The sequence below is a fragment of the Erpetoichthys calabaricus genome, chromosome 2, assembly GCF_900747795.2.
Source record: "Erpetoichthys calabaricus chromosome 2, fErpCal1.3, whole genome shotgun sequence".
In the NCBI taxonomy this organism is placed as follows: domain Eukaryota; kingdom Metazoa; phylum Chordata; class Cladistia; order Polypteriformes; family Polypteridae; genus Erpetoichthys; species Erpetoichthys calabaricus.
In genome coordinates, this window is record NC_041395.2 from 255,932,571 (window position 1) to 255,945,872 (window position 13,302).

The following is a 13,302-nucleotide window of genomic DNA, read 5'->3' on the forward strand; positions in this document are numbered from 1 at the left end:
TACTGGCTGAATTAAAAAATGACTTATTTAGCCAAACATTTAGCACCTAATTTATCTTTAGGTCCGATATGTTAAATTAGGTCTCTGCATGTTAAAATTGTATCAATATTATACTGGATGTATGCTGGCTGGAGTGAACTGAAGGCTCTGTGAGAGCAAGAAGGTGCGAGATAAAACTCTGTGGGAGCAGGGCTGTAAAATTAGCTCTGAAAAACACCTCTGCAGGCAGTGTAGTGCATTCTGATACATGCCATGCCATTGCTAGCAACAAATTTACAGCATCACTAACAAAGATACTTTTTTTTATGAGGTAGGATGCCTAATTCTGCCTTTCGATAATAAAACAGCAGTGCTCTGCTTTCTTTGGCAAATTGTAATCATTTTGGCATTATTTGAAGCCATGGGTTTCTAGTCTACAGTATTTTCTCTATGTGTCTGTTTCACAAAGGTATGGTTGTATCTTTGATGAAGAGGCAGATTAATGACCTTCGTCACCCAGGATGTAGAATATGGTTTCCATATTTTTTAGGATTTTGGGACATTTAAAAAAAAAAGTTTATTTTTTTTCTATTGTTTTTTTCTTCTTTAGTTAGCATACAGTATGTGCATTTGAGCCCATTTAATGTTTGGATAGGTGAAATATTAATTTATTGCTATTAGTCTGCTCTCAATAAATACATTTTGTGTAAGTGACGTTCCTGTATAGCTTATACAATGTATACAATAAATTTTGCAAGTTGTTGGTTTGTTCCTACTTCTGCTTTTTAATGGAAACATTTAGTATACTAGAAACAGGAATTAGTTGAGTCATGAGTGTTGGTAAAGAATTATTTTTTAAATAAGTTTGAAGATGAGCTTTCTTCAGTAAGACATCTCTCATTTAAATCTTACTGCAATCAAGTTGTGATTTTTAAAATAGTTCTATTACCTTTACTGACCTGAATTTTCAATGCAACTTTGTTGGCCCAGTTTGTGTAGATTATGTGATTTAAGGATTTACCAAGGATTTTATTTTAATGCATCCAGTATATGAATCATGATTAATGCATTTTCACCAATCCTCTTGTAGCAACACAGAGAATTAACTTGAAAAGTAGGCTTTGAAATATTTGTGTCTGAATGTCCTTTTTCATGGTTCATATTGAATCTGAAAAATAAGACAAGCTTTTGCCGCATTAAAAATTAATACACTGTCTCCTTAAATGTACTTCTGTATCAGTTTAATGCACTCTTCGGTAAAACCGGGTCTGTTGATTACATCCCATCTAGTAATAATAATAAAATAGCACAATTATTACATTGTTAGCCCTTTAAAATCCTAGCACACCTTTAGTAATGTATTTTTTTCCCAATCACATTCATTTTTCTTCTGCTGCTAATATGTAGTGTATCTGGGTCTTATTCTTTCACATCAGGCATGGAAACGCACTTTTTATTAGGTTAGCTGTGGCTTGCTTTTGGAATGAGGGTCACGCAGTGGACAGTGGGAAGTCATTAAATGCCACTTCCATGATTAAATCTTTGATATGTAAACCAGAAGTTAAAAAAATCGTGACAGTAAAATCAAATAATTTGAATTTGTTTTATAAAGCATGTTGGAATATTTCAAAGAGTGGTACAAAAATATTTAATGGTTTATTTTCCTAAGCATTTTTAATTACCATATTTAGGGATAAAGCAAATCTTAAACACAAGATTAGTTGTGAAACCAAAAAAACCAAAATAAACTTTGTTGCCTCATATTACTGGGACTTGACAACTGGGTATATGTGTGAAATTTATGCCAGTTGTCTTTGGGAATTCTGCCTTCACTTCAAAGGATTAAAGCCTTATTGGGTAGGGGTGTGTGTGTGCATGGCTGGGTTTTGAATATGCAGTGTCATCCACAGAATATACCTGCCTTACTCTGTTGGTTCTGGGGCATGATTTTTGAAACATTTTAAAAGCAAACAATGAACTGGATGGAGGCATAATGTATACAAAGAACTGCAAAAAGAAATTTACTTTACTGTGACATAATTCGCTTTGAATGTATTTCTACATCACCTAAACACAACTTTAAAATATACAATATTTCAAGAGTTTCCCTTCCAGTTAAGGTATACATTGGTGTGTAAACTGGACATTATATGTTTAATATAAGGAGTTAAGCCTTGACATTTTAATATTTTTCAAGTAGTGCCACATATTGTTTCTTGAGTTTTTGATCTGTAAAAGTTGCTGTATATTTTATAAAACAAACTTAATATAACAATGAATGTGGCTTAAAACCAAAAATAAAACTGGCATCTTACAGACATTTGTAGAATACAGTTTTTGTAATGTTCACTGCCAGCAGCCCCTCCTTTGCTTTAACACAGACACTTCAGAGTATATGTATATTTTTATGTATCTCTTAATTTATTTTTAATGTATGTTTCCATCATTCCACATTTTAATTCCAGGAGGGCTTCTTTTAAGATGTATAAGTGCTTGAGTATTGACTTTTTTCTTTTTCTTAACATGTATTGCTGGCATTGACTAACTGGATTGAAGTTGTTATCCCTGCTTTGTGCTACATATGGATAATGACTTTGGGAATATCCAGGCTTACAAATATAATCATGTATTAGGATTGAATTTTTGGTTACCAAAGGGATAGCCCTGACTTCTGGGCTCTTAAAATTATGTCTGCACAGGATTATGCTTGAAATCAGACTGTGCTTAATTTTTTGTTTAATCTTTTTAAACAGGTATATTACAACACCCAGATGGCACCGTCTTAAAACAGCTGCAGCCTCCACCACGTGGGCCCAGAGAACTGCAATTCTACAGCATGGTAAATTAGTACAGACAATATTAACAGATCATATTAAAATCCCTTTCACAGTAATGCTCCATCTTGTGTATATTGTATGAAAATGTCCACAGGGTTTGAGGAGGATTAACCTGTTTTGGAGTCAAACCGCTCTCCTAAAATATGTAGAAGTTGTGACAAAGGTAGTGGGTGTGTGCTGAAAAAAATCACTTAAAAAGCTGCCTTGCTTGAGAACAAGAGGTATGTTTTTCAGAAAACGACTGTTTAAAAATACAGTTTTACTTGAATTGTTGTGTTAGGCATAATTAAGTATACAGATTGATCTATTGTGATATTTTCCTGCCAGACTACTTTTAAGACCCGCCCAGACATGTGTATAGAGTAATGATTTTATGCATTATTTCTGGGAAGATTAGATTATTTCAGTTTATTGCAGTTAATCTATTTTTTACAGGCACACATTGCTATTCCTTAAAGGAAATAAGCTAATATATACAATTCTTAAAAGCATCCCAATAATCAACAATTCAGTTTATAATTTAAAATGAATAATAAAAGTATGTCTAAGCACAATATCAGTCAAAACGTTATTTTCAGCTAATGTATTATAAAAAGTTAAATAAAGTTAAACAGGGGTATTTTAATCTACTATGCTAAAATGCACAAGCAACAATTAAGCACTTCAGTAAATCTCATCCCTATTTTAGTCCACGTTAACCACTATTTGGTACTCACTTTTAATATGGTATGAAAGGATTTGAAATTAGCAGATTTATTATAAACATTCATCCATACTTGTTGGTACTATGTAATAACCTTCCATATTCATTTCAGCATTAAAAAATAATTTTTTGTGTAACATTACTCAAATCTATGCCGTTGAAATGAGGGTAGAGATTTTTTTTAAGGTGCTAGTGTATATCTGTGGCCAACACCAACATTCGTTGTTTATGCCGGACCATTTTAGTGCTTTTTCTGGCACTTAATAGCTCAGAGTAAGATTAGTCATTCTCTCTCTAAGTGTATTTGAAACTGTTTATACTGTAAATGTATTCCATGCTCAGGGCAACATTTCTTGCCAGATGTGTTCATAGTTGTTCATTCATTGTACTCATTTTGCGTTCTCTTATACAAATATAAACCATGTTGCCAGTGAATGTTTTACATGCTCGTAAAATGAAATTGCAGGTTTACATAATGGTCATTAGCACACAAAAAGATTTATCTTATAAATCCTGAGCTTTAAATCAGCAATGGGTGTTTTTATAGTTGTATGCAAGCAAATATCTCCATTTAAGTATAGTATTTTAATTCTGTGGAATGTGTAAAAATCTGATGTACAACTTTACACCATTTAAAGTTGTAATGTTTAATTGGATCAATGGTCTGTGCTTAATAGGCTAATAAATTATGCCTCATTTTCATTAGATTTTGTCTTCATGTTCATTTGTAAATAAACTAAAGCATTTACACTAGCAAACCAATCACTAACACACCTTGATTGCAACTGTGTAAAACAACTGACCCAGCTTGGAGTTAATTCACTTTAAGATATGGTTTGACCCAAGTAAGTAACATAAAAAAGTGAGTGTACAGGGAGGAGCTGCGGATGTAGGTGTTTAAATTCAACGTGCACTTTTTTTTTTTGTAATGTTCAGTGTTGCTTTTCCTTGTACTTGAACTGAAAACCAGTCAAAAAAGCATTTATTTTAAAAGCCATTGTCAGTTTAGTTTTTAACTACCTGCCTTGCATACTGTGCTCAGGTGATGGGCTATAGCCCCAGCAACCGGCAATCCTGAACTGGATTATGTGGGTCCAGAGATGGATGGATGGATGCTTTAGAATTGCTTTCTTTCATTAGTTTATTTTCTTAATGCACATAGTCCGAAACAGGCTCATGGAGTGCTTATCTTGGTGCATCTGAGCAAAGCAGAAATCCACTTAGGAAGGGATTCAGATTCTTTTAAATGCACAAACACATACCTAGAGTCCATGTAGAGGTTGACTGGATCCAGTAACCAGTCTCCCAAGATTTCTAAGGTAGCAGAACTAACTATCAGTGTCTCTGTACCACCCTGTACATGTTATTCACTGTTTATTCATATTAGAAAAATTAAATTATAGGTTGGTAATGCCAGATCTTTAAAAATGATGACAAGCTCAGTCTATGGCAAATTTAGAATGAAAAATATTTTCGTTTGCATACTTTGATTACTGCATGTTGAAAGCAAATTAGCATTGTAGTGACAGTTCATGTTGGAATATGAAGCCTACACATTTTAACAGATATTAAATAGGCATACATAAAAACATAAGAAATCTGTCAGCAAAAGGAAATTATTCAGTCCATCAAGGACATTTGTTTACCTAATAGTTAAGCTGTCCCAAGATCTGATATAGATATTTCTTAAAGGTTATCAAGGTATCTACATGGCTCTGTAATTTGTTCCAGATTATCACAACGTTTTGCCTAAGTGCTTTCTGGCTTCAGTTGTGAATGCTCTTTCACTTAATTTCTATTGGTGTCCTCGGGTACATGATTCATTGAAAAAATTCTGCTGGATCTACTTTATCAATGCCTTTCAAGGGTTTTGAACACCCCATATTGTCTTCTCTGCTCAAGACTAAACAGGTTTAATTCTCTGAATCTGTCCGAGTACGATTTGATGTTAAGTCCTGGGATGCACTTGTTTGCGTTCCTCTACACAGCTTCAAGTGCTGCAATGTCTTCCTTGTAGTGTGGTGACCAACACTGTACACGGATACAGTTTCACTAGTGCATTATATAGTCTGAGCATAACGTCCCTTAACTTATTTTCAACAACACTTTACATGTCTTTATGCTAAATACTGTTGTAGATAGCTGATAAGAGGGGCAATGATTAATCAGTTGGATATATCTCAGTTTCAATGCAAATGACCATTGCTTTCATAAATCACATGGAGACCAAATCATCTTTAAGGGAGATTATGGTGATGGGGATCCCTTCATATTTTAAAGTCAAGAGGAATGGTTTGAGTGATTATGCTGTGTCTTTATTATATTATTTAATTTTATTTGACAACTTTTTTATATCTTAAAAAATGTAAGAGTGTTTCCATTGTGAAGGTCGTGTTTAACTTGTCTTATGGCTAATAGTTACCTCTCCTAAACAGACACATACAGTTAGGTCCATAAATATTTGGACAGAGACAACTTTTTTCTAATTTTGGTTCTGTACATTACCACAATGAATTTTAAATGAAACAACACAGATGCAGTTGAAGTGCAGACTTTCAGCTTTAATTCAGTGGGGTGAACACAACGATTGCATGAAAATGTGATGCAACAAAAGCATTTTTTTAACACAATCCCTTCATTTCAGGGGCTCAAAAGTAATTGGACAAGTGACTCAAAAGCTATTTCATGGGCAGGTGTGGGTAAGTCTGTCGTTATGTCATTATCAATTAAGCAGATAAAAGGCCTGGAGTTGATTTGAGGTGTGGTACTTGCATGTGGAAGATTTTGCTGTGAACAGACAACATGCGGTCAAAGGAGCTCTCCATGCAGGTGAAAGAAGCCATCCTTAAGCTGCAAAAACAGAAAAAACCCATCCGAGAAATTGCTACAATATTACGAGTGGCAAAATCTACATTTTGGTACATCCTGAGAAAGAAAGCAAGCACTGGTGAACTCAGCAACGCAAAAAAACCTGGACGTCCACAGAAGACAACAGTGGTGGATGATCGCAGAATCATTTCCATGGTGAAGAGAAACCCCTTCACAACAGCCAACCAAGTGAACAACACTCTCCAGGGGATAGGCGTATCGACATCCAAGTCTACCATAAAGAGAAGACTGCATTAAAATAAATACAGAGGGTGCACTGCAAGGTGCAAGCCACTCATAAGCCTCAAGAATAGAAAGGCTAGATTGGACTTTGCTAAAGAACATCTAAAAAAGCCAGCACAGTTCTGGAAAAACATTCTTTGGACAGATGAAACCAAGATCAACCTCTACCAGAATGATGGCAAGAAAAAAGTATGGAGAAGGCGTGGAACAGCTCATTATCCAAAGCATACCACATCATCTGTAAAACACGGTGGAGGCAATGTGATGGCTTGGGTGTGCATGGCTGCCAGTGGCACTGGGACACTAGTGTTTACTGATGATGTGACACAGGACAGAAGCAGCCGAATAAATTCTGAGGTGTTCAGAGACATACTGTCTGCTCAAATCCAGCTAAATGCAGTCAAATTGATTGGGCAGCGTTTAATGATACAGATGGACAATGACCCAAAACATACAGCCAAAGCAACCCAGGAGTTTATTAAAACAAAGAAGTGGGAAATTCTTGAATGGCCAAGTCAGTCACCTGATTTTAACCCAATTGAGCATGCATTTCACTCGCTGAAGACTAAACTTCAGACAGAAAGGCCCACAAACAAACAGCAACTGAAAGCCGCTGCAGTAAAGGCCTGGCAGAGCATTAAAAAGAAGGAAACCCAGCATCTGGTGATGTCCATGAGTTCAAGACTTCAGGCTGTCATTGCCAGCAAAGGGTTTTCAACCAAGTATTAGAAATGAACATTTTATTTCCACTTATTTAATTTGTCCAATTACTTTTGAGCCCCTGAAATGAAGGGATTGTGTTAAAAAAATGCTTTAGTTGCCTCACATTTTTATGCAATCGTTTTGTTCACCCCACTGAATTAAAGCTGAAAGTCTGCACTTCAACCGCATCTGAGTTGTTTCATTTAAAATTCATTGTGGTAATGTACAGAACCAAAATTATAAAAAAGTTGTCTCTGTCCAAATATTTATGGACCTAACTGTAGACTTTATCTATGTGTGCCATGTTCTTGCACATATTTTGTGACATCTCCACCACACTAAAGGCTCTTCTGTGGGTGGGATGAAGTCTTTGTCATATTAGTCTAAGTTTTGTCTATAAAAAATATAACAAAACCTATCCCAACATTAAATGAGAAATATATTGCCTAAGTAAATGGTATTATTAAGCCACTGTTTTCTCCACATTTCTTTTCTTATACACACAGATACAGGCTGATCTCTAAGAGGTCTTAACTGTAATTCTACTTACTTAAGTATTTAAATGTGTGATACAGTTGGAAACACAGATATCTTCATGGAAATCCCAGTGTCCTTTTGCCATTAAGTAGTCTGTCCCTAAGAAATTGTGCAGTTCATCAGCATGTTCCGAATGTTTTTGTTACACTTTTAAGCATTCATTGCTTAAATATTTTTACAGAAGTAACTGTGGTCAGTTTAGCCATTATCATCTTAATGTAGACATAAATGATCATGACTTTAACAATCAAATTACAGCTCCTGTTACCATATTTTGTAATTTTAGTCATTGTATGTCATTCTTCTAAAAATACTTTACCTTTCACTATTAGAAAACAAAGTACAACTGATACATTTCCTAGTGTTTGTTTTGGTGGACAGTTGCCTTAATTTGTAACTGTATCTGTTAAAAACCGTGCAGCATTCCTTCTCACACTTGAGCTAAAGTTTGTCAGTAACCTCCCAAGAACATCCTGGTGTCTGATTATGCTGCATTGGTGTATTTTACAGTTATGTAATTGTGTTTAATTATTTTGATGTTTTACAATTGATGCTATACTGTAGTTTTCTTTGCTCCATACTTACTTTGCAATTTGGCATACTGTTAATGGCATTGTATAAAGTAAACACTTAATTTATTGTATTTTTTTTTTCATCCATCCATCCATTGTCTCCCGCTTATCCGAGGTCGGGTCGCGGGGGCAGCAGCTTGAGCAGAGATGCCCAGACTTCCCTCTCCCCGGCCACTTCTTCTAGCTCTTCCGGGAGAATCCCAAGGCGTTCCCAGGCCAGTCGCGAGACATAGTCCCTCCAGCGTGTCCTGGGTCTTCCCCGGGGCCTCCTCCCGGGTTGGACGTGCCCGGAACACCTCACCAGGGAGGCGTCCAGGAGGCATCCTGATCAGATGCACGAGCCACCTCATCTGACTCCTCTCGATGCGGAGGAGCAGCGGCTCTACTCTGAGCCCCTCCCGGATGACTGAGCTTCTCACCCTATCTTTAAGGGAAAGCCCAGACACCCTGCGGAGGAAACTCATTTCAGCCGCTTGTATTCACGATCTCGTTCTTTCGGTCACTACCCATAGCTCATGACCATAGGTGAGGGTAGGAACATAGATCGACTGGTAAATTGAGAGCTTTGCCTTGCGGCTCAGCTCCTTTTTTACCACGACAGACCGATGCAGCGCCCGCATTACTGCGGATGCCTCACCGATCTGCCTGTCGATCTCGCGCTCCATTCTTCCCTCACTCGTGAACAAGACCCCGAGATACTTGAACTCCTCCACTTGGGGCAGGATCTCGCTACCAACCCTGAGAGGGCACTCCACCCTTTTCCGGCTGAGGACCATGGTCTCGGATTTGGAGGTGCTGATTCTAATCCCAGCCGCTTCACACTCGGCTGCGAACCGATCCAGAGAGAGCTGAAGATCACGGCCTGATGAAGCAAACAGGACAACATCATCTGCAAAAAGCAGTGACCCAATCCTGAGCCCACCAAACCGGACCCCCTCAACGCCCTGGCTGCGCCTAGAAATTCTGTCCATAAAAGTTATGAACAGAATCGGTGACAAAGGGCAGCCCTGGCGTAGTCCAACTCTCACTGGAAACGGGTTCGACCTACTGCCGGCAATGCGGACCAAGCTCTGGCACCGATCGTACAGGGACCGAACAGCCCTTATCAGGGGGGCCGGTACCCCATACTCTTGGAGTACCCTCCACTGGATTCCCCGAGGGACACGGTCGAATGCCTTTTCCAAGTCCACAAAACATATGTAGACTGGTTGGGCAAACTCCCATGCACCCTCCAGGACCCTGCTAAGGGTATAGAGCTGGTCCACTGTTCCGCGACCAGGACGAAAACCACACTGTTCCTCCTGAATTCGAGGTTCGACTATCCGACGGACCCTCCTCTCCAGGACCCCTGAATAGACTTTTCCAGGGAGGCTGAGGAGTGTGATCCCTCTGTAGTTGGAACACACCCTCCGATCCCCCTTCTTAAAGAGGGGGACCACCACCCCGGTCTGCCAATCCAGAGGCACTGTCCCTGATGTCCATGCGATGTTGCAGAGGCGTGTCAACCAAGACAGCCCTACAACATCCAGAGCCTTGAGGAACTCCGGGCGTATCTCATCCACCCCCGGGGCCCTGCCACCAAGGAGTTTTTTGACCACCTCGGTGACCTCAGTCCCAGAGATGGGGGAGCCCACCTCTGAGTCCCCAGGCTCTGCTTCCTCATTGGAAGGCATGTTAATGGGATTGAGGAGGTCTTCGAAGTACTCCCCCCACCGACCCACAACGTCCCGAGTCGAGGTCAGCAGCGCACCATCCCCACCATATACAGTGTTGACACTGCACTGTTTCCTCTTCCTGAGACGCCGGATGGTGGACCAGAATCTCCTCGAAGCCGTCCGAAAGTCGTTCTCCATGGCCTCCCCAAACTCCTCCCATGCCCGAGTTTTTGCCTCAGCAACCACCAAAGCCACATTCCGCTTGGCCTGCCGGTACCTATCAGCTGCCTCCAGAGTCCCACAGGACAAAAGGGACCGGTAGGACTCCTTCTTCAGCTTGACGGCATCCTTCACCGCCGGTGTCCACCAACGGGTTCGGGGATTGCCACCACGACAGGCACCGACCACCTTACGGCCACAGCTCCGGTCAGCTGCCTCAACAATAGAGGCACGGAACATGGCCCATTCGGACTCAATGTCCCCCACCTCCCTCGGGACATGGTCGAAGTTCTGCCGGAGGTGGGAGTTGAAGTTACTTCTGACAGGGGGCTCTGCCAGACGTTCCCAGCAGACCCTCACAACACGTTTGGGCCTACCACGCCTGACCGGCATCCTCCCCCACCATCGAAGCCAACTCACCACCAGGTGGTGATCAGTTGACAGCTCCGCCCCTCTCTTCACCCGAGTGTCCAAGACATGTGGCCGCAGGTCCGACGACACGACCACAAAGTCGATCATCGAACTGAGGCCTAGGGTGTCCTGGTGCCAAGTGCACATGTGAACACCCCTATGCTTGAACATGGTGTTCGTTATGGACAATCCGTGACGAGCACAGAAGTCCAATAACAAAACACCACTCGGGTTCAGATCGGGGGGGCCATTCCTCCCAATCACGCCCTTCCAGGTCTCACTGTCATTGCCCACGTGAGCATTGAAGTCTCCCAGCAGAACGAGGGAGTCCCCAGAAGGTATGCCCTCTAGCACCCCCTCCAGGGACTCCAAAAAGGGTGGGTAATCCGAACTGCTGTATATTTCTTTAATGATTTAACCAGGAGCTTGTAACTCCCAAATGGGTCAAGAGAAAGAACAGTTCAATGGTAACTAATGGTAACTAATATTTATGACAAAAAGGAATGTTGTTCTTGTACTGAGGTGATCTTTATCAGACTGCCTAGACACATTGTTGAGGCTGTTTTTTTTTCTTTAAAATGACAGAGAATGATGAAGAGATAATTGGATAGTTTGGTTTTAACCAGATAAGCCTGATGGACTAGATGGTCCACTCTTCTTTTGGAAAAAATATGTCCTTGTTAAAAAAAAGGAAAAAAAAATTATATCTTTAAGAATGAGACAAACGTAACTTGATTTGAATTAAAAATAGAAGACAATGGTGAGATTTCAAGAAAGTGTTTAGGGCTAATTAATCAAGAAAAAAGAAGAAGTATTATGAATGAGTTGTCTCCTGAAACAAGTGGAAACAATGAGTAAGCTTAACTTTTTAGACAAGTAGTTTGAAACTGATATAAGTTACAATAGACAAGATTAGATTTTCATTGATTTTTATGTTAGATAATCTGACCAGCACCAAGCTATATGCATAAAATTAAATTAGTCATTTGAGGGTTGGCAGGCAGAATTAGCTGAACTTAAACTGAAAACTGTATGCCTTTTGCATATTTGCTGCCTTTCTGTTTGTTGTGTTAGTGGAGTGTTTGCATATCTTATTCACCAGGTCGAGTTACTAGTACACTCTTAATCTGGATAAATGTGTTTAATATGCAGGATATACAGTATGCCACGTGCAAAGTATATTGCAAACAAACCTCAAGAACCAGCTGAAGAATTATTTGATCCAATGCATGAATTCAAGTCTACCTGTGCACATTTCAATTTATAATTCCACTGATCATTAACATCAACAACTTTAGAAGTGTAAGTGAAACTAATTTTAGCAAAGAGGGAATTGATTTTTTATTTCTCAAACTATATCAACTTATCTAGCAAAATGAGAGCTGTTTACTTTTTTATTTTTTAACATTCTGCTTAGGTTGGTAGATGATACATTTGGATCATGAACAGTACTGTTTTTAGCTTTGTTGTGCTGTATAGATGGCTAATACAATCAAACTTTGGCTTCATGCTAATTTATAACAGGAAAATATAATAAACTAAATGGATTTAAAAATACGTTGAATGAGGATTAGTTTATATATACATATATTTAATTTCTATCAGTTTATGTGACATGCCAGGATGAAACGAGTTAAAGTACAATAAGAGCAATGTAGGTAAATCTGTGCATAGAAAAAGAAGGTTGAATAATGGTCTGTATTACCACGTGTACCCTCAATGATGTAAATTAGTTTAAATTGATAAGCTTCAAATCATAGATATATAGCACAATTTATTTTAAACACATAATAGTTACACCAGCATGATGAAATACAGCTGGTGCAACTATTACAGTTATTTATTTTGGCAAAAATATCTTTTTTATTTTCACAACACAATAATAGCATTAAGTTTCAAGTATTGTTCTGCCCATGAACTGGAAATAGGTGAAACTGTTAATAGTTATTTAAAATTTATTGAAGCAGCAAGCAGTGATCTTAACAGCCACACTCCAGTGCGCTTGGCATTTACTCAGATTAGTGTAAAATTAAAGTTATTTACTGTGAACTTTGAAGCTAAATAAGTGTATGCAAAAAGTAACATCCAACAGTTTATTAATGTATGTTGGACTTCAAATGATTTTATTGGTTTACATTATATAAGTACTATATTATAACTGCTGGTACTTTTTTTTTCTAGTCTTGTTTATTCAAGGTGATGTATTGTAATCGCAAAAGATTTTAGAATGCTGTAATTAAAAAATGTTTAGTGTCACCTGTTGCATGGCTGTACTCGGGTCCTAATCTGGGATCCTGAGCTGGTTTGTCATGTGGTGGGTGCGGCAATGTGCTGTATGAGTACCAAAAGTTAGGAAAGATTGATCTGTTTCTAACATAGAATTACATTTTAATTTAAAATATTCCCAGTTTGCTGAAGTTTTGATAGACTGATATGTAACTTAAAAGATTTAAACTGGCTTCAAACTTGATTGGGCCAGATCCCCTATTAATGTAGTGGAAGTGTAGAAGGCCATTGACTTTATTATTGAATTTCTATTTATTTTATATTTATATTTATATGAAATGTATATATTT

General features: G+C 38.6%; 1 protein-coding gene across 1 annotated transcript in view; it reads left to right on the forward strand.

Moving 5' to 3' along the window:
- Positions 1 to 13,302, forward strand: part of ipmkb (inositol polyphosphate multikinase b) — a 51,685-nt gene that overhangs the window by 12,178 nt on the left and 26,205 nt on the right. The window contains exon 2 of the mRNA XM_028795410.2: positions 2,733 to 2,818. Coding sequence (XP_028651243.1) covers positions 2,733 to 2,818 — 86 coding nt within the window. The remainder of the gene's footprint in view (positions 1 to 2,732; positions 2,819 to 13,302) is intronic.